The sequence below is a fragment of the Apis cerana genome, linkage group LG4, assembly GCF_029169275.1.
Source record: "Apis cerana isolate GH-2021 linkage group LG4, AcerK_1.0, whole genome shotgun sequence".
Classification (NCBI taxonomy): domain Eukaryota; kingdom Metazoa; phylum Arthropoda; class Insecta; order Hymenoptera; family Apidae; genus Apis; species Apis cerana.
Window position 1 is genome coordinate 6,720,859 of NC_083855.1, and position 22,971 is coordinate 6,743,829.

The following is a 22,971-nucleotide window of genomic DNA, read 5'->3' on the forward strand; positions in this document are numbered from 1 at the left end:
GAATATTAATCGAATCTATTTATACGTTAAAAAGAAAATTTTGTATGAAATGATGATGATAAAACTTGATGTACATTCAACAATTGGTTATTGAAACCATTGAAAAAATATATATATATGCAAACGTGGCATCTTCCTTCACGTGCTATAATCCTCCATTCCTTCGTTTTCATAAACATATTTCGAAGTACTTGTTCACATCTTGATTCTATCAAATGTGCCAAATTTTGATCAAAATTATATTACAGATTAATAAATCATAAAGATCACACATCATTAAGTATCGGGTAGGTATTTAATAGAAATTAAAACAAAAAAAAAATATTCGTCCCAAGAAAAAATATTCGTTACAATCTCAACAGTTCTTCTGATCGTCAGTTTATTCAAATGGATCACGAATTACACATGTTCTTCATCAACGCCTCTGTTTTCAGGACACGAAGAATAACCTCTCGAGCGATTCACGAATGCATCAAATGCGGGGCCTGTTTCTGCCACATGAGAAAACTGGTCGAGCATCTGAAGAACCTGCACAACATCGACAGAGCCTTCAGCTGCGACGAGTGCGGCAAAACCTTCAGAAGTCCCATGAACATAGCTCGTCACAAGTTGATCCACACAGGCTCGAAGAGGTTCGCCTGCGATCTGTGCGACTACAGATCAAACCAAAAGTCGAATCTCGAGAGTCATCGTCGGCGACACACCAAAGATTACTCGTTCAGATGCGGCCAGTGTCAGAAAGGATTCTTCCTGAGGACGGAGTACGTGGAGCACGTGAACGTGCACACGAGAAAGGAGATCTATCGATGCGACCACTGCACCAAAACCTATCCGTACAAGAAGAACCTGACCCATCACATGAGGACCCATCACGCGAACGTTTTACCGGCCGAGATGAAAAGTGGCGCGAAACGGAAACACGTGTGCACGATCTGTCTGGAAGCTTTCACGCGGAAACGATTCTTGGAAACCCATTTGAGGCAATTGCACGGACTGCACGAGAAAATGGGGCATCTGTGCGATCTTTGCGGCGCTATGCTCTCCTCTGGCAGAAGGCTGATGGTGCACAGGCGGCGTCACGTTAACGAGAAGATCGCGAAATGCGATGTGTGCGACAAACAGTTCGCGAGCAAAGAGAACCTCAGTGTTCATCGGCGGGTGCACACAGGGGAAAAACCGTACGGTTGTTCTCAGTGTGGAAGAAGATTCGCACAGAGGACCTCTTTGATCTTGCATCTTAGGTATCATTCGGGGGAAAGGCCGTATCAATGCGTGGATTGCGGCAAGGGATTCGTATCGGGAAGTTTTTTGAGGAAACATCGCAAGACGCACGAGAAAACGTCGCAGCTCGAGACTTGAGACTTCGACTTGAAACGATGTGATATAAAATAGACAAGTGATCATTTCGTGATCACTTTTTTCTATCTCTTTTTCCTCACCCTCTCTCCTTTGTTATCAATAAAAATAATTTTGTGAATACTTGGAATAAAAAGGATGATGAGACAGAAATCTGAACAGAAATTTGTATTTTATTTGAAGAATATGTATATGTCGATAGAGATTCTTTTTTTACTGTGGATTTTTGTACGCGCATTTACAAAAGCATCGAAAGCTTTTTCTTTTTTTTTTTTTTTGATATATCAGTGTTGAGAGAATATCATGATGCTTCGTGTAAATGTGTATCTTTGTCAATGAAGATTCCCTCATTCTAGCAACTGGAGCAACGAGCACGACGAGTTTAGCAGCTGCGAAGATTTCAGAATCAAGAACGAGGATGTCCTTTTCGATCCTGAGCAGAAGTGAGTTTCTTGCACACATTTTGTAAAATTACAATTACAAAACGAAAGGAGGTAATTACGTTAGAAACATTTTTGCATTTTATTTAACAAATATCCTCGATCTAATGATCTACGTTGCGAATAAAACCAGTCGATCGATTTTCTATGTTCAATTTTTTTTATCCAAAAAAAAAAAAAAAAAAGAAATCAAACAAGAAACGATTCTCTTGCTCGTTCGAGGATAATTTCGATTTTAAATTGAACTTTCAGATTCGAGGGAAACGAGAAAGTCTGCGATCTGTGCCAAGAAAAGTTTCACTTCGTAACCAGATTAGTGGCACATCTCAGGATCGTCCACGGTATTCATAGACCCTTCAAGTGTGCCACTTGTGAAAAGACGTATCCGCAACAATTCATGCTGAACGCTCACGTGAAAAAGTCCCATACCCCAAAAACTATACCGTGTAATCAGTGCAGTTTCATGGGGGTGAATGCTACCGATGTGGAAAGGCATACGAAACGACACCATCGAGTGGTGAAATTCACATGTGAAATCTGCAGTGAAAACTTCGTGGACAAAGATTCCTTGACGACTCATACGACCATGCACAACTTCATGCAATTTCAACAGTGCAATGCTTGTGGCACGACTTTCAATGACGTGTACAGGTATGACAATATTGTTTTTTTTATCAACCCATTTACATACACAATCATACACGTAGCTGAGCGATGGTAATCGATCGGTGAAGACCTCGAGGAAATTTGAACACAATTGAATAAAAATATTCATTAAAATTTCTTTCTTTGAATCGTTGAATTTTAAACGATATTTTGACAAGAAAAAATTTAAAGGTATTACTAATTTGATTTTTACACGAGGAAAATATAAAAATTATATTTCACTCGTATCACATTTTACATGATATTATTTATTTATTAAATTAGAAATTTTTGAAAATAATCTTTCCCAGAATCGTACAAATTTTATTACACTCTTATTCAATAATGAATATCTGATATTTCGAGAGTCGATAAATCGAGGTTATTCTCTTTAACGAAAAGAATACCAACGCTTCTAATATCTCCATCCAATGAACACAATGAAAAAATAAAAAAAAAAAAGAAGAAGAAAGAAAAATTATACTCGAATCTCTCAAATTAACGCAGTCTGAAGGAGCACAATCGTCTCTATCACTACGACCCAGCCGCATTGATTGAAGAGAAACTCGAAACAGACGATCCCCAAACCGCAGAGCACAAATGCGACGTTTGCGGCAAGGTTTACAAGTACAAATCAGTTCTGAAGCAGCATAAGGTGAAGGCTCACGGTGACATGCCCAATTACGAGAGGCGTAGATATTTATGCGCACTTTGCGGCAAAGAGCTAAAAACAGCGAAAGGCCTCGAGATACACAATCGATCGCACACCGGGGAAAAGCCTTACACCTGCGAGGTATGCGGCAAGTGTTTCGCGTGCGAGACCCTCCTCAGGACTCACAATGTCACGCACACAGGCGAGAGAAAGTACTCTTGCGACCAGTGTGGCAAAGCTTTCACGCAGAGATCCACGTTGGTCGTTCACAAACGTTACCATACTGGTGAACGGCCATACGTTTGTCCTCGGTGTGGAAAAGGTTTCGTGACGAGAACCGTTTTGAACACTCATATGAAATCCTGTCGTTGAAACAGGACGAGAGACGGATGGAAGAAGAGAGTAGGCAGGGGCTTCCAATATGCGATTGTTTCAGGTAAGACTGGGACTATTTGTCGTTAATTTTTGTAAATGGTTAATTCTTTATGATTCTGTGATTCTTTGGGAAGATTGTCAGAACGTTTAAAAGTTAAGAATTTCAGGTTGGATGGTGAAAGAGTATTCGAAGATGGGTGATCTTTTTGTAGTTTTATATTTAAGTATTTAAAAATTGGATTCCAATAGTCCCAGCCTTAAATCGAGGTGTATATATATATATATAATTTTTTTTTTTGATTTTAATGCAATTCCAGTATTAAATGGTTCGTTATAAAAAGTTTATATGGTCAAAACTACTACTATTGCTATTTCTGTCATTTGTAAAGTGTTTAAAATAGTAGGTAGCATAAAAAATCAATGCGTGACAATAATAGAAAAATTCGATAAAGCAGCTAAATTTATATTAAATTGATGTGCAGTTCTTAAAATACTGAATTTAATTCTCAATACGTGTCGATAAGAATAGTCGACATCAATCGCGTTTCTTCTATTTGTTTCTTATTTCTTGGACAAGCGTGGATTGACACAGCTCGATCGTTTAATACTGGGACATCCTTGTGCAATTTATGACCCTTGAGGTACTTTTAGAAAACCCTCGAGAAATCAGGGCAACCCTTACGAATATAATCGCCATTCAATCGTCAAGTGGATTAACATCGAAATCGATCGCTTGAAGGAGATATCTTTTTATAAGTAAGTCCTATTATACATATATTCACTACGTATTGTATTATTTTTTGAGAAAATATGAAATTTTTAAAAATCGATGAAAATAATAATGCGTCTAAGATGTGAGATTTTTTTTTTTTTTTTTGGTTTTATTTTTTTTACGTTTTATATATCTTCGTTTTTAAAGTTTTAAACGTGCAGAGCTCATACTCTCTGCGATTATAAAGCCGTCCTTGACACTAGTATTAAGATGTAACTGATCGTAAATTTAGTTGTAAATTTAGTTGTATCTGACAAATATCATCGTGCTATTTCGTATAAACGTAATTAAAAAGTATAATAATTAAAGACTAAAACAGGAAAAATATGATAAGTGATTTTTCATTTTTTGGAAAAATGTTTTTGAGATTCGCTTTTGAGATTAAATATGGACATCATTTTAAAATGAACTTTTCATATTTTTCTTTTAGCCTCTAATTAATACAAGGTACGATAAGATATGATAATTATAAGAATATTTTTTTCTTTTTGTCGATTAATTCGTAGAATTTTTCTTTTTAATTGATGAAACTTCTTTTTAATTGATCGTTAAGTCGATGTATCGAATTTTATATATAAAATATATATTATATATGAATTTTATATACGAAAATGTAATTAAATTACTTACGATCAATTAATTAGAAATTATAAAAATTAAGAATTTTTGGAATAATGTGATATATTTAACATCAACGTAAATTTCTACTTTTTTAGACATATTTTTTTATACTTTTCGTGTATATATATATATATACTGTTTACAAGTGATTCATATTGTGCTTGAAACTTGATATTCCATCGTGAAAACAACGAAAATCTTTTCTAGATCATCTTTTTTACTCAAAATAATAATGAAAATGATTTTTTACTCATTATTTAAGGCTTCCATATATTTTTATAAATTGTTATCACGAGATCTTTTGTAATATCATATTTATTGTTAAATTAACTCATTCACGAATATACTGTCAACGAGAATAAAAAAGAAAGAAAAGAAAATTAATTTCATAATACTCTAAATTTATTACTCAGTATTCTATCGCAGCTCAATAATTCTTCGTCATTGAAAAAAAAACTCGTATTATTTTTACACAATTAAAATATAAAAGATAGATAAATCTAATATTAAAAAGAAATACCGAGTGTCTTGGAAAAAAAAATATATATATATATATATATTTAACAAATAATAATAAATAAATTCGAATTATCAAAAATAAACGTGATACAATTAAAAAAGGATAAAAAGAATGAATCGCATCAAAATGAAGGGCAGACAATGTTTTATTTTTTGGCCTTAATAACCAGAGACTCGAGTGGGACAGATACCGGTGGACAGCTGAGAAATTAACATTTCAGTAGAACACCAAAACCGAGGCCGGATCTTCGATACGGAAATCTACTCCTTGCTCCATCATCTTGTGGTCGTAATGGTAGTTGATGTCGTTCAAAATGGCGCGATTCCGGGCGTTAACGTTACGTGGTTTCACATGGATCGTACGAAAATCTATTTCGTTATTTCATTATCTTAAAGATGGAAATTTTCTAAACTAAAATTAATTTTTTTTTTGTTTTTTTTTTTTCTAAGACTAATGAATTAAAAATTGGTACTTCAATTGTCCCTAATTTTTTAAATAAAGAAAAAAGATTTTTAAAGTTGAAATTGATTGTATTGAATGGGAACAAGTATTTGGATTCTTACGAGTCTTGTTTTCAGCTTGAAGCTGGCAGATGTCCCGCAAAGTATCAAGACTTCTTATTATACCGTCATATTGTAATCTTGTTAGGTGTTTGCAACGTACCAGCATCGATACGAGCAAATCATCGAGCATCTCACGATTGTTTCTGAGTTGTAACATTACTTCCGCTGTAACGATACGATCAATATAATTAGTCTTATTAAAGCCAGATATTTAATCTACATGTAAAGTCTGAAAACATTTGTGAAATATTTTTTAATCGAAATTCGATCGAATCAATAATTTAAACGGAGCTTATTTTTAAAATGTTAAATTCGATATTTCCATTATAATTATTCCTTACGTGTAATTTTATCTGGAACTGTCGATCTATTTCAAATCGTTTTTAATATTAATAATAATATTAAAGATGCACAAAATTTTTAATATCATTGAAAAGAAGTAATTTTGAATAAAGATATATTCAAGCGTTCTTTCAATAACATAGAATTACGCAATTTGGAAGAGACAATAGCCAAAGTACGAGAATTATTACGACAGATAACGCGTCAAGAAATAGAGCATTCGCGCAGAGAGGAAATGCACGGAATGTGTAGGATTTGGAAGAATTTATTATACCTAGCGTGTTGGTGTAATGGGTAATAAGTAATCCAACAGTGCTTCTGAAATTGCGAGATCTACTCTGATCCCACACATGACCGCTGAACATTTGAAACCTAGCCAATGGCACGCTGGGCAGTAGGAAGTAGCACATATCTTCGTAATGGGATATGTTAACTGAAAATCAAACTTAACAAGCTAAATGATGCATAGAATCACATATTTTCGAGACGCTGAGCGATTCCATTCATATGATTTGTGTGTGAATAGCTTCGAGGCATTAATTATATATCAAGGCTGACCTTGTAACTTCCTTTCGATAAAATATCTCTTGGCTGTATACATTACTACTCATGCGTTTAATATACCCTACTTGTTATTAACGAGAGATATATTAAAAAAAAAAAAAAAAAAACTTTGTCAAGTAATTTTATATAATAACACGAGATAAAAACTGTGATAATTGGATACCGAGCAATTTCAATATTCTAATAAATTCTAGAAATAAATATAGATATTTCAATTCATCGTTCGCAACAAATAGAAATGAAATGAATTATTGACACTCGCTATGTATGAATATTCAATACGTAAATTTTATGACGTGTATAAAGTAGCATTGAAAAAATGATAATCTGTGATTTATTTAAATTTATATTCTAGAAAGAAAAAAAAGACAGCATTTTAAATAATCACAAGAAAATTATTTGCTGTGTATAAATATATTTGGATAAATTAATTTTAATTATTCAAATTAAATTTTCAAGAAATATTATTACTATCGATATTAATGAAATTAAAAATAAATTTAAAAATAATTCTCTCACAATCTCATCATCACAAAATCATCAGAATCGCTCGGTGCGACGTAAATCGACGTGTAATTTAAAAAAAAAAAAAAAAATAAAGAAAGAAAAGGCTTCGACAACAACAGTAATTCCAGCGCAAAAGTAATCATCCGTCTTTAAATCGGATTTCTCGAGTGTATAATTCGTTCTAAATTGCTCGATGCACAATGGAAATTTCCACGAATTACAAAACGTAATAACCATCAGCTCGATATTGCCCCGACGTGGGTGGAAGGAAATCAATGATTACTTTTACGTCACTCTGTATCATATTGTACCTATAGTGTAGGACACTGTGAGCTCCGGACAGACGAGTACCAAATTGTGCCAGGCGGTGTCGGTGATCGTGTGATGTCTGGAATCAGAATCTCTCACCGATATATGCAGCGTTTTCAACACTCTTGGCGCTGCATTCGTTAAGGCAATTAAAGTCTGGTCGGACAAGGCTGGATAATCGAGCCTGAGTATTGTCAACGCGCGAAATCGACCAAGCAGACGCAAGTATCTGGAAAAAATTTGAAGGATTTTATGATGAAAGTAATTCTCGTCGAAGGAACGAGAGGTAATTTTTTAAAATAAATTTTTTAGATAAAACTTTGATCTATGTTCAAAAAAAAAAAATCATATCATGAAATTTACGCAAGACTTGTAATGAGAACAATTTTAACAATCAAAATTGCGATTCCGGTAATTAGGAACGAGGCTCGCATGTTGAAAATAACACAATGAAATCTATGATCTGTGATTTCTATGAGGTAAACAACTAATACTGTAATGTGATGGTATAAAGTCTATGATTTACGATCTAAGAGCTATTATATTGTAAAATGAAAATGTGGGTTTTATAAAAGCGATCTTTGTCAAGGCCATCTCTCGCAAGAATAACCCTTGTCAAGTAATTAGGGCTACTTTTATGTTCCTGTTGGCAAGATTGTTATTTTATCAGGGTATCGCAATCATTGCGTTCGTGGACGACGATATATCAAGGTGATTTTGATTGATTACAGCGCTGGAGAGGAATATTGATATTTAACTCTTGCTTCTTTTTTTTTTCCAATGAATAATGTAATTCAATTTTGAAATATTTGTGAAACAAGTGTCTAAATATGATTTAAAAATCTAAATATAAACGAGGTAACATAATAAAAATAAATAGAGATAAAAATTTAATTACGATTAAAAAAATATAAATAATCAAAATTCGCATTATAATATATAGTTTGATTCTCTTCACGTCTATATTCGGCTATGAAGAAAAATCTAGAAAATCTAAAAATGCATGAAGAAAAAATATTTTTTCTTTTGTATTTAAACTACTAGAATATTGAGCAAAATATCTAAAAATATCTAAGATCGATATTTCGACAAGGGAACGAATTATGAAAGAATTATATTAAATTATTAAAAGAGTATATAAGTATATAATTATATACTATTATCATTAATTTTACCATTATCATGATTATTTTAATTTTTTCATACATTCAATAATAATTGCAGTAAAATTATTGAATTAATAGAGCTGCCTCACGCGCCTTGAATTACCATCAGGCCATTGATAAAGATATTGATAAAGATTGTTTTTGTCGTGAATCCTTCGACTCTATAATTGCAATGATTATTAGTTAATCGATAGAAATGTCTCACGTGCCTTGGATTGCTGTGAGGCGCCTGCCATTCTCGAAACGCACCCCGAAGATCTAGATATGCCAAATGCTCGGTGGAACTTTTCGAAGCACTGGCAAGAAGTCGCAACACGTCGCTCACTCCAAGAGTTGCATTCAGCAGGCTAAGCGTTTCCAAATTATGTTGACAACTATGCGAATGATTATTTGTTTTAAATTACTCGAGAATCGAATCCGAGAATGACAACGATTCATGAATATTTAAATATAAATTATTAATTTTTTTTTAGATTTTTATCAAATGTAATTTTAGCGTAAAAATTTTAAGAAACTTGCTAAGTAATCAATTAATTACCCTAAAAAGTTAGCAAGGGCATATAACAGTTTGCCCCTGTTCCCCCATTTACAAATGAATATCCAATCGGTGAGTATCAGCTTCCTTAACTGAACATTCTTGGCTCGTACGATCGTAAGGAAATCAGCGCCTGCCTCGGCTTGAATATTACGAGTTATGCGAGCTTCTCTTGGCAAGAGATACGGTCGTGACCAGGCGAGTTCCAGGCTTCGTATATGCTGTCCATATTTTGCCTAAATGAAACGAGTTTATCGAATTTCGATATACATATCGTTATATAAACGTCTGGTTTTATTTTCTAAGATTAAAAAAAAAAAATGTAAGATATTCGATATTTCATTGATAAGAATAAATCCTTTCGTTGAAATATATTCAAGAAATTTATAAGAATTAAACTCTGTCTATATTCATAACTCGTTTTAAATAGAAAGATTGACGATTAGCCTCCAATAAATATCAATTTAATTTCAATACACCGTGACACGTTTCGTTAATGAATTAGCCGTGATTGTGTAAGGGAAGAGAATGATCGAAGTTTTATTTTTAATAAATATATGCATACGGCTAATTCTCCCGCCAAAGGGAAGTCACCACGCAGATCACGATCGATGAAGACTGTGACGGAACGCCAAAGAATTGGCGACGAAAGTGCACGGTTCCATCGCTGACAGACTTGTGCAACATTGGCACGGTCTCCATGACCGAGGTGACTGAATATCTGCGTCAGTATCAGCTCCGGCAGCTGATCCCACATCTCCCAGTTTCAGCTTGGCCCGTCTTCATCTCTACGTAGCTGAGGCAGCTGTTGCAACCTCGTCAGGTTCTCTTGTCATGCTCCGCGATATCGACTCGATCGTCTTTGAAAATCGCACTGTCAATTGAGTGGAATTCAAGAGATATTAATAGACTTGAACTCTCGTTGAATCGAAGTCGATCGTCATTGAAAATTGTACGATCAATCGAGTAAAATTTTTGATACGTATTAGAATTTGAATTGAAGGCAGTTGGGATTGTAAAGATAGAAAGGAAAAAAAAAAATGGAAAAAATTGTGAACAATTCATATAATAGCAATTTACTGAATTTTCTCGCTATTTATAATTTTTTGTTTAAATAAAAGTGATAATAGTTCATGTTTAGAGAAGAAAATAAGAGTTTATTTAATAATTAAAATTTTATTCCAATAAATATAATAATAATTTTATACGATTGTATTTAAGAAATCGTGGATGTATAATAAAAGATATGACCTATTCCAATTGCATTTTATATGTTCTATAGATGAAATTGATAAATAAACGTAAGCCTCATTATAATTATTATTACTATTCTTTGCTTATTTTTAAACAACTATGAAATTAAACTACGGAAATTAAAACAAGGATAATTAATTTTTCTTTTTTAAAAATATCTTATTTTTAGAATAAACTAGATTTAAAAATCTATTATTAATATAAATAATTTTCCATTTTGGTATTGATCTTTTAAGTATTACTTGAATTCTATCCATCTAATAGTAATAGTAAATAAAAAAATTATAACTTTATATAATATGCTTGAAAATTGTCTAAATTGTTATTGCATTAATATTTTATCTCTTTGCATAATAAGTTTTCCCGCTTATTGGTTCAATGTTGCGGCAAATTTAATAACAGATAACACAACGAGATGGCGTTCTGGAAGGCTAGATATTGCATATAAAAGATTTACTATCAGTGTGTACTGAGAGTGCATTCGGTGCACATGTACTTGGGATTATATGAGTTTGATTGTACGATATAATTTATCAATTACGCAGTGTCAAAGTCTAAACTGATCACGGATCACAATTACTGAATCGTCACTGAAAAACGATATTATATATTCCTTAGGAATAAATAAGTTTGATAGATAATTACATAACCGTTTGTTCTTGGTCTTTGACCCGCATTCTAACCTGTCACGTGCTATCGTTACATATAAAAAGTGAACGATATTTAGTATAACATTGATATAACTGTTATCAAATTGTCTAAAATATTATATGCGTCGATAAATATATTACATGTGGCATAACATTGTCGAAGCTTGAGAATGAAGGAAGAGGTGATTAATCAAGAATTGGATAAGGACCAATGGAAATTAGAAGCTCAAGCTATTATAAATGACGTGAAACAACATGTAATGGACATAAAAGTATCAGAAAAATTACAAAATAGTAATCAGTTCTTTTATTTAAATTTAATCACATTAGAAAACTTGAAGTTTTGTATAGAACTATCAAATGCTGGTTTTACCATCGTTGGTAATGAGCACGATAATATATCAAATAGAGGAGACGACCAATTCGAAACACTATATAGCTTGTTGAATTTTGTTAGTCCACAATATAGATATTCTTTTGGAAATTCACTTATTGATAAACTCAAACAATTAAATGACTTTTAATGAACAAATTCGATTAAAAGTTTTGGTACTTTCATTCCTTATTTTTACATTATTATCACGAAAAAATTATTACAACGTTAAATATATATATATATTAACAAATGTTAGATTTAATTATTTGAATATATTTTTCAACAATAATCATTTTAAATTTAAAATAAATTATGATTATCGTCAAATGTATTTTCTCTTTGCGCAGTATTTAATCCGAATCTAGCCGAAGATATCCGAGTAACAGTAATTTGCAAGGACAGTATCGTATTTGGTATACGGTAACAAGTTTTAAATTTTTCTGTTTTTTAATATGTATTATTGTAGTATATAAAAATTCATAAAGCATATAATTTCATGATAATATTAATAATATTAGTATTTTCAAACAAATTAGTAATAATAGACAAAAATTATTTTTATTTTGAATTGGTACATAAATTCGTTTTAATATTTCAAAAATTTATTCGATTAATATAAAACATATGTTTCGAATAAAACATTAAAAAATTAATAAAAGAAATAATTGAAATTAAAAAAATTTTGGATTCCTGATGAACAAATGTATTATATTTTTTTTAAATGATTTTGAGACTGATAAAATTTGTTTAATCGTATTATATTATATTTAAAAATAACATTTCAGATTTGTATAAATGTTGTGATGGACTGCAATAGATACGATACTGTGATATTGACGAATCGCGCGTTCCTAGGAAATATCCCTAGGAATCTAAAGATCAGTCAGTGCAAGTGGTAATATCGGCTGTGTTTACCCCCTCCTTTACGTTCGTTGCTCTGTGTTCCGTTTGGCGTATTCCACTGTCGAGTTGTGAAGTAACGAAGCGGTTTCGCCGAATGTGGCGTATCGTGTGTGCATTTTATGATGTTTCTGAATGAGTTTACCGTTGATTAAGTGCCTAAGATCGACATAGTGCATTCTATTTGTTAATATTACAGTAAATAGTGTGACGATGTTAAATGGTGAGCGATGACACGCCCGTGAAAAACGATAACAACAGCTATCCTTTGATTAACCAGAAACGATAAAGAAAACGCAATACGCGAAGGATCCTCTTTGTGTATTTTTTTTGTGACATTTATTGGAAAAAACATGCTTCAGCCAAGAGCTACATACATCAAACGATAGAAAAGGTAAGTGACAAATATTTCGGTTAATCGAATGTCAAAAAACCGCGAAATCTTGACAGGTCGTTTGTTTTTATTCGATAGTCATACCCATTTTTCAATATTAACGTGAAAGGGGTGGGACAATTGCTTCCTATATCTCTTTTGAACCTATATAACTGCAGACAATATCGTATGTGTGGAAATGAGTCGCGATAGTAACGTAATATCATAGGTTGCTAAATATTGTCAATCTTTGTTTGCGCATACATGCGTATTTCAAATTTTCTTTCAATTTCACAGATTTTTTATAAATATACTTAGTTTTTCAATGAATCCAAACCACATTAAATGAATAATTTTACCAAATCTCTGCGTTTTATATATTTGACAAGTATACAAAGTGACATTATTAGAAATTCTTAATTTATATAAAAATCGCGGTATATTTGTTTCATTCATTTTTTATTTTCAAAGCTTTTAGTCGACATTTTCTAATTTATATCGTATAAAATTTTCTGATTTCTTATGATTTCCCTGAATATAAAAGTTCACATTTGGTATGTTTAAACTGATAATGTTTTTACTGATAATATTTCCTATAATAAAAAATACATTATGAAGTAAAAGAAGTAAAATATTTTTCAATATAATATTTAATTTATTTAATATTTGTAATATTTAATTTATTTGTAATGTTAATTAAATTCGATATTTAATATTAAATTATAAATGTTTTTATATATCATATTTTATATTTTAAATATTAATATACATTATAATAAATTTTTTTAATAATAAAATAAAAATTTATATTAATATTAGTAATTGAAAGATGAATAAAGGATCGCATTTTATATTGTTTTCTATTATACATGTTATTTCACGTAATATGTTCGTCATACTTCGAAAGTAATGTCGATGTTCTAATTATGATAATCAAAATGATTCATCAGTTAAAAGATTGGGTTAAAGGTAATAAAATGTGAAAAAAGTAACTATTTAACTAAATAACTAAAGTAACTAAGTAATTCTTTTCAGATATTCTGTTAATAATTTAATGAATAATGAAATTTAATTCATCATAGATGATTTGTCATTTTATTCAACGTGAAATTAATAATATTATTTTAAAGCTTTAACATTAGATATTCTATTTAGTATAAGTCATGAAAGTAGGACAGTAAATTTATTATTTAAGTGTTTATTAGTCTATGACCATTATAATGACCAAACTAACTGAATAAATTATAACAAATATATTCTAACAAATTCGAATTGTACCAATTTTACCAATCAATTTTAAGAGAAAATTATAAAATAAATATAAAAGTCAAATAAATTTTTTATTTTAATTTTGTAATATATTCTTTCATTTACTTACATTATTTATATTTATATTTTACAATTTACAATTTACGTTTACACTTTCCTTTTTTTTTATTAATTTTTAATAAAAATTTAATTAAGTTTCAGTATATAAATTTAAAAAATACCATAAATTTTTATATTTTATTTATCTATTAATTTGTTTGATTACATTTTCTTCATGTATATTTCATTTAATTTAATCATAAAAAGAAATCTTATGATTAATTTTGATAACATTTGATAAAAACGAAATTGATAAGAATTATATACTGCACTTATATGAATAATAATAATCTCAAAATAAATAATGCAATATAAAAAAATGATATATATTTTTTTAAAAAAATTATATGTATTAATTAATTTTTTTATATATTACATTTTTAATAAATATTAAATATTTTATTAAATTGAATAGCTATATAATAGCTAATAATAAGTATAATAAGTAATCATTTATTAATGAAAAAAAATATATTTATACTTTTTGGTAAATCACATGTACAATAAATCATTTTAAATTCATATATTTATTTTTTATATCTTTTATTACAATTACATTAAAGCAGTTAGATGATAATTTTTTCAGGAAAAAGGAATGGATAATTTGATGATAACTACATCAAGTAAGAATAGTTCACGCAGTACATCACCTAAGAGAAGAAATATATTGATTTCATCTCAACAATTATCAGCTACTTTGGAACATATTCCAAAAATACGTAATGTTTCACTGTAAGATCTAATTTTTTGTAGATATTAATACATGTGCTTGCATAGATTAAAATTAAAAATTCTTGTTTTTTTGTAGTATTTTACATGAAACAGAATCATTAAGCTTATGCTTCAATATGATATAATTAATGATACAATATTTTGTACTTACAAATAAGAATACTAAGTTCCTAAAAAAATAAATGAAAAGTAAATAGAAGGAGCACAGTACAAAACTAAATTTGACTTCGCAGTTCCCAAACAGGGGAGGATAGTACAGGCAGTGGAAGTAGTGGTGGTGAAGGCAGTCTCAGCATGAAAGGTAGTAGGCAAAAATCACCAGGAACTGTGATTCGAGTAGATGCTATGGATGAATCAAATACCAATTTAATCACTGCCGAACAAGATGAGTTTGTGCCAAATATTCATCTACCAACTGATGATGATGGAGTATGTATTTTAATTTTAAAATCTTTAAAATCTTTTAATTTTTATATTTATGTTTTATTGATATTTTTATTTTTAGATAAATATTTTTACTGATTATATATAATTTCATTTTTCAATAATAAGAATGTATTCATAATATTTAAAATTATTGTTAAAATATTAAAATTAATGAAATTAATATTATTGTTAATTATTTATTACAATAGCATGATTGTATATGCTTATATAAAGTTACTTATATAATGATATTATTATGTACAATGACAATTACATTGTATTATACAAGTATATTGTAATACAAGGTCATTAATCAGTATATAATTAGAGTTATGAATTAAAATTATGTAGTTGCATAATATTATAAGTTGCTTTGAAATTAAATCTATTGATATTTATAAATCTGGAATATGATACAAGTTATTGAACAATATGTTCAAGGAAATGTTTTGTTAGTTGTAATTTGAGTTCTAAGAGTTAAAATTATTATGAATTAATTGTATATTTTGCATATATTGTATATTTTAATATAATGATAAATTTATTTACAGGAACAATATCATGCAACACAATCGTTCCTATCAAATGGCTCTTCTGAGTTAATAACTGATGATGTTGACTCTAATTCTGCTCGTGTTTGTCAAGCAATTGAGAACATTCAAAATAAAATTGCTAAAACACGAGAACTTATAAGAATAGAACAAACCACACGTGATGGTAATTTTCAATTATTAATAATTAATATAATACTAATATACATTACATACTAGAGTGTTACAAGTTGTCTATTTATTTAATATAATGTAATAAATAATAATGTAACTTATTATAATAATTTATAATGAATGCCATATGTAATAATAATTTATTTTAAAATATGTTATAAATGTAAAGTTTAATGTTTTTTTAGAAAATGTCAATGAATATTTAAAATTAGCTGCAAATGCAGATAAACAGCAGCTTACCCGAATCAAAGCAGTATTTGAGAAAAAAAATCAAAAATCAGCGCACAGTATTTCTCAACTTCAAAAAAAATTAGATAGTTACACAAAAAAATTAAAAAATTTTGAGTTGAATGGTGCACCTACAAGTCATAGACAACCTCGAGAAGTACTTCGTGATATGGGACAAGGACTCAAGTAAATATATTTTATTCCTTATTAACATTATTTATATATTATATTTTTTTTAATAATAAAAACAAAAAATATTAAATAATATAATATAATATAATATTAAATTATTAATATATATACATATATAGACTTCTTTTTATTTTTATTTCAAAATATTTATTAGGATATATAAAAATATGATTTAAATATTCTTAATTTAAATTCATATGTTTTATACAAAAAATAAGTTTAAACATAAGAAACTATTTTTTAGCGCATTTTTTGTGTTATTTCTTATTTTTTAATTTATCTTTTATTATTCCAAATATAAACTATGAGACAATATGAGACTTTCATCTAATTTAAGATTCACTTCCAGAAACGTGGGTGGCAATATTAGAGTTGGAATCAGTGGTTTTTCAGGGTGAGTGTTAATGTGAAAATAGATTTCAGTATCTTCCTATCACATTATCATATTGTTATAAATTGAATTTTAAAAACTATTATTTTATGAAAAAAAATGAAAAAGCAAAAGAAACATATTTGTATTCATAAAAATAAAATTATATATTTATAAATATATAAAATATGAAAAATATAAAAATTATAATCCTAATATATTTATATATATATTAGAATTATATAAATTTAGTAATTTTGCATATAAAAACTTTTCATAATTTTTATTTATTAAATTATAATTCTGCAATAATTATTTATATGTAATTTTTTTATGCATTTCAGAAGTGTAATGTCCAAACCAAGAGAATTTGCACATTTAATAAAAAATAAGTTTGGTAGTGCTGATAACATAAATACTTTATCTCGTGAGTAATGTGTATTATTTTTTAAATTAATTAACATAACTTACTCAGATTATATATATTCTTTAATTTTTAAATAATATTTATTATTAAAAATTTTTTGTGTTTAAAGAGCACAATTACTAAGCACATATTGGCTTATGCTAATAAATTGTGATACTACAAGCGATAGAATGCACGTTTTTTTTATTTATAATATGTATACATATATAATATATGTAAATACACATATATACTAAAATTCTTATAATTTTATTTTGGTTAATAATATTTTTATTATATTAAGAAGTTTTTGTTTGGAATAAGATGGAAATGTATTGATATAATGATTATTCATATTGTAATAATCATACGATATTTTTCCATTTATTTAAATATTGGAGAATAAATAATATTTAATATTTTGCGCTGTCGTGGCAGTTGAAAGTAGTAAGTAACATTTGGGCTAAATTTTTCTATTATATATTTTTTTTTATATATTTTATAAACATACTATTATTTAGTATCTTAATAATTTTTTTAATTATGATTTCTATTCTATTCTATTCTATATTTTATAATAATAAAAATTATAAATTTTATGTATTTTATTTATAGACAATTTTCAAATGAAAATATTGTTTACATTTACATTATAAATTTTATATTTTTATTATTGTTTTGTGTTACTTAATGATTTTGCCTTATCTTTAATGGCTTTTATAAATTTTGATATTTGCTTCCTTATATATTAGTTATCCAATACATCTACAAAATATAATTAAACATGTAAATAAATTTAAAAAAAAATTATAAAAAAAACAATTTTTATATTAATTTTACAGAATATTTTCTGATGTATATTATTGATGTAATTATGTATAAAAATATTTTTATTATCACTAATTTTATTTTAAAAAAATATATGTTACAATATGAAAAACTACATAAATTCATTAATTGTTAACAAAGGCAAAATAATTTGGTATTGGATAACATTCTAACTTGCGACGTCTGTGTCCCTGCAGATGGCTCGACTTTTTATGTAAACGATACACCGCGTGCAGGTAATGGAGATAACGCTAGTGTTGAAGATGAAAAAGCTCATCATGGTTCAGCGACACTTCCTGGTGGATGTAGTTTGGGATCAACTCATAGTGCTGCAGCAATGAAATTTCCATCCGAAGAAGGATCCGAATGTTCTAGTGTTACAAGCGAAAGCGGACCTGGCAGTAGGGGGCAAGCACATACATGTCACAATAGTAATAATGCTGCACTTAGTCTCAAATCTATTTTCTCAGAGCTACAAGAACATAGAGAAAATCTGGAGAGAATGAAAGATAAATTAGAAGGTTTAAAGGTTTGTTTAATGATATGAAAATTAAAGAACAATTAAGAAATTTGTAATAATTATTAATTATGTTTACAATTTTATCAATTTCATTATTTAATTTTAGAGTTTACAACAAGAAGTGACATATCTTTCCCATGCTTTACAAGAGGAACGTTTTAGATGTGAGCGTCTAGAAGAACAAATTAATGATTTGACTGAGCTGCATCAAAATGAAGTAGAAAACTTGAAACAGACTATAACAGATATGGAAGAAAAAGTGCAATATCAAAGTGAAGATCGTTTAAGAGATATACATGAAATGTTGGAAAGTTGTCAAACTAAAATTTGTAAAATGGAACATCAACAACAGCAACACCAACAATATGTCACTTTAGAGGGTTTGGATAATAGTAATGCAAGAGCATTGGTTGTAAAGCTTATAAATGTGGTATTGACTGTGTTGCAAGTTATTCTACTTCTTGTTGCAACAGGTGCTGGTATAATGATGCCTTTTCTTAGGACTAGGTACAGTTATTTCGTATTGTAAATTATTTATTATTTTTATTTTTCAGAGAATATTTAGAATTGATAATTAAATAAATTATTTAATATATAATAATCTGTTAAAATATATTTATTTCAGCTTAAAATCTTCATGAAGTACATATAATTTATTTCAAGATATATAATTTATTTATTTCTTTATATTTATAATAAACAGTTAACTATCATTATTTAGTTATATTTTTTGTCAGCATATATTTTTCGGATCATTCTTAACTTTTTTTACTTTACATACATCTCATTTCATATTTCATCACATACATTGCCATTTGATTTTAATTTCGCACACTCATTGTTTTATTTTGTTTTCACATCTCTGTTGCAGTTGTACTAAGCCTCATTGTTTCATGTGCAGGGTGCGCATATTAACTACTACGCTTGTTGTATTGGGCATAGTATTTGTGCTCAAACAATGGCCTGAGGTTCACGACGTCGGCAGTCACCTCATGCGCCATCTTAAACAGACGCTCGCTGTTAAGTAGCACATTGTAAGTAAATAATTACTATTTTAAAAATTAAAAATATTTTATAAAAATTCGTGAAATTTGTATAATTTAATATTTTATTAATTCAGAATGTAAAAAGTAAATATAATTTATTTTAGGGTTATTCTAGGGTATATTTAAATTAATCATACCCTGTAATGAAGAAAAATTGTACACAATGATCAACATTTTGGACCTATTTATGTGCTGTAGTTTTGGAGCAATAATAGTAGGTATATGCGCAAATGACTTTATTTATATTTTAAATTCGACATTCACCATTACTATATTAAATCAGATGAATGATCAAATCTATTTGATACTGTTAACAGAATTACAATACATAAAACATATTTTGCTGTGCAAAAATGTTTCACTTATGAAGGAGAGATTTTCTAGAAACGATAAATGCAAAGTATCATTTATCTCTTGTGCAAGTATTATAAATTTATTTACGATCTTTTTATTTTTACTTGAGCAATTTTGTTAAAAAAGAAAAAATAAAGAGAAATATACGTATTTACTATTTAATATTACTTGCGCGCGAATAAAACAAAAACGATTATAATTTAAAATAAAATAAAATAATTTCTATAAAGTATGAAAGAGACAGTAATAATAATGCTGTACACTGATATTGCTTGATTACATACGGCACATTGTTAGAAGAATTTACTCTAATATCGTGCGATTAAATTCATTTTTACATGAATCATTGATTCATTGATATGAAATTAAAAAAAAATTATTGAAGCGAAAGTACTGATTAAAAGATAAAAAAAATTGTTCTATTATTAGTGTCTGTGGGAGGTGCTATTATCGTTTTCGAGATTGTAGTTCATACATTCGATATTATAATAATTAATTTCTAGTAATTGCAAAAATTATAAATATATTCTAAATAAAATATTTATAATTAAAATCGTCCAATTGCTAAACAATAGTATAAATTAAAAAAGCAATAGAATATTTAGATAATTGTAAATATTCTTTATTTTAAAATATTATTATTAATTAAAATATATAATATATTTTTTAATGTTGACAATGATTTAATTTGATAGATTATAGAAAGTACATTCTTATATATAATTTAAGTACATTCATGAGAATATAAAAAAAGAAAACTATTTAAACAAACATTTATATAATATTCAATATCAAAAGAGGACCAACATTTTTTTTTTCCTCTTATTCTATAATGTTGATTTATTTCATATAAAAAAATACATTTTTGGAAATAAATAGTATCATTTATTATGTTTGATAATTTCAAATCAATGTTTCAAACCACCACAGACACAAATATGCGCGCATATTATATTGAATATAAAGAAATGAACCATGACACAGATGTTGAAATGAGAGAAAGACTGATGGATTACATCGCTGTTACAATTGTGAGTAATATGATACTTGTGGCAATTTTATGTTGCTATTCACTGAAAAAGTGTTGAAACGATAAAACGATTGAAAAAAAACCACCATAATTAAAATAGTACAATTATATGAAGAAAAATGATTCTTAAATTAATATAGGTGCTCAAATCTACGAGTGTATAAAATATTTTGGTTTACATAATTTTTTGATTTTATTAACAAAATGTCATTTATTTCATTAATTTTGTAATTTTTGATTTCTTCAAGCACAGTGTCATGAATTATCATAAGATTTTACAATTCAATTATTTTATGCATATAAAGAAAGGCAAACAAAGAAATTATTTTTTGGTAATAAATATTATCTTTTTATTGCTTAATATGTAAAGTTTTCTTTATATATAAATAATACATACAATTTCTAATTTGTATTAAATTCGAACATTAGCACTTTTATTATTTGTTATATTTGTTTATATATGTTGAACTATGTAATATTATCGTTTCGCTGACCATTAAAAAATTATGAAAACTCGTTATTAATCGATAGATAAAATCTGTAAATAAAATAAACTTTCTGTATTTGATTTTTTTATGCCTGTATTCGTGAATACAACATCAAATTTCCTATTTTTTTATTTAAGACTATAGTTCTTTAAAAAAATGCTATTTACATATATATTATTATCATTCTTTATATTTTATTATTACAATCACTTTTATAATATTTGTTAAACATATTATTTGTTAAACATTTTTATAATATTTATGTATGTTTAATGCAAATACTGCCACGAATATAATATAAAAGATAAAAATTAATAATTTACAAAAAATATAAAAACTATATTAATTAAAATTTTATATATATATTGAAAATCAAAAGAAAAAGGAAGTTTGATCGTGTATTTATAACTTCATCAGGCAAGATTTTATATTTCAATATACCGCGTATATTCTTTTTTATTTTCTCAAATTGATTTTCTTTATAAATGTATTTTAAAGATTTATTCAATATTAAATTTATTAATAATTATAATAATGTTTCCTTCGAATAATCCTCTTGCGTTCCTAAAAATAGTCGTTTTTTATGTCTATAAATTTATAAATACGTCGCTGTGACTATACTAAGTTTAAAATAAAAGCGTATAAGTTAAAAATCAGTTTTGGGATCAATATAATTATATGTACAAAATTTTGAAAAAATTTTTTGTCTATTTGTACTAAAATTCACAAAAAAAAAAATAATTATAATGATTGAGAATAATAATATTTGGAAAATAATGTATATATTTGTTTATATTAATTTTATTGGATTCGATGTTATATTGATTCTGTAAAAAGATTTCTAATTTTACGTAGTTTGAATCAAATTTTAATTAAAAATATATGCTTATTATTGTGTAAGTAACAACTAGACAAAATATATAGGGTGTTCAGTAATGCGCTTATATACTACTACAATTATCACCGCTGCATAACTTTTTTTTGAGATTAATTGTTATTATTTATTATTAATTAATAATATTTATCTTTAAAAGTTATGCATAACCAAATAATGAAAAAATATAAAATGTAAGAATTATACGTCCGATTTCCTATAGTTATATATTAAACAAATGACACCCTATATGTATTGTATAGCTTTAGATCGTGGTGCTTTGTAAGATACACATATAATCCAATATTAGAGAATTTGTTAACGTTATCGACCACTGATTTAGCGAGGGCCCCTATTTGCACGTTTACAAGAACGTTTACATAATAATATTTGGACATAAAAAAAAAAAGAAAAAATTAAATCAATATATATATATATATAAAGAATATTATAAATATTTATAT

At 27.8% G+C, this 22,971-nt stretch overlaps 4 protein-coding genes across 4 annotated transcripts; 3 read left to right on the forward strand and 1 right to left on the reverse strand.

Moving 5' to 3' along the window:
- The first annotated feature begins 498 nt into the window (after positions 1-498).
- LOC108003705 (zinc finger protein ZFP2-like) lies at positions 499-3,669 on the forward strand. Its single transcript, XM_062073487.1, has 6 exons — positions 499-1,241; positions 1,713-1,799; positions 2,049-2,447; positions 2,949-3,393; positions 3,471-3,529; positions 3,603-3,669. The coding sequence occupies exons 1-6, from the start codon at positions 499-501 to the stop codon at positions 3,667-3,669; spliced, it is 1,800 nt and encodes a 599-aa protein (XP_061929471.1).
- A 1,839-nt stretch (positions 3,670-5,508) lies between these two features.
- Positions 5,509-10,243, reverse strand: LOC107995655 (F-box only protein 39-like). The gene is made up of 7 exons (XM_062073934.1): positions 9,933-10,243; positions 9,371-9,603; positions 9,042-9,206; positions 7,669-7,895; positions 6,561-6,719; positions 5,945-6,109; positions 5,509-5,749 (listed from the first exon to the last, which is right to left on the reverse strand). The coding sequence occupies exons 1-7, from the start codon at positions 10,122-10,124 to the stop codon at positions 5,598-5,600; spliced, it is 1,293 nt and encodes a 430-aa protein (XP_061929918.1). The 5' UTR covers positions 10,125-10,243; the 3' UTR covers positions 5,509-5,597.
- A 615-nt stretch (positions 10,244-10,858) lies between these two features.
- On the forward strand, positions 10,859-11,974 carry LOC107995654 (GSK3-beta interaction protein). Its single transcript, XM_017053303.3, has one exon. It carries the CDS (start codon positions 11,442-11,444, stop codon positions 11,793-11,795), a length of 354 nt encoding a protein of 117 aa, XP_016908792.1. The 5' UTR covers positions 10,859-11,441; the 3' UTR covers positions 11,796-11,974.
- A 3,123-nt stretch (positions 11,975-15,097) lies between these two features.
- On the forward strand, positions 15,098-20,305 carry LOC107995652 (transmembrane and coiled-coil domains protein 2). The gene is made up of 9 exons (XM_028665661.2): positions 15,098-15,449; positions 15,998-16,163; positions 16,357-16,585; positions 16,941-16,985; positions 17,306-17,388; positions 18,393-18,724; positions 18,822-19,222; positions 19,587-19,749; positions 19,866-20,305. Exons 1-8 carry the CDS (start codon positions 15,315-15,317, stop codon positions 19,741-19,743), a joined length of 1,548 nt encoding a protein of 515 aa, XP_028521462.1. The 5' UTR covers positions 15,098-15,314; the 3' UTR covers positions 19,744-19,749; positions 19,866-20,305.
- The last annotated feature ends 2,666 nt before the right edge of the window (positions 20,306-22,971 follow it).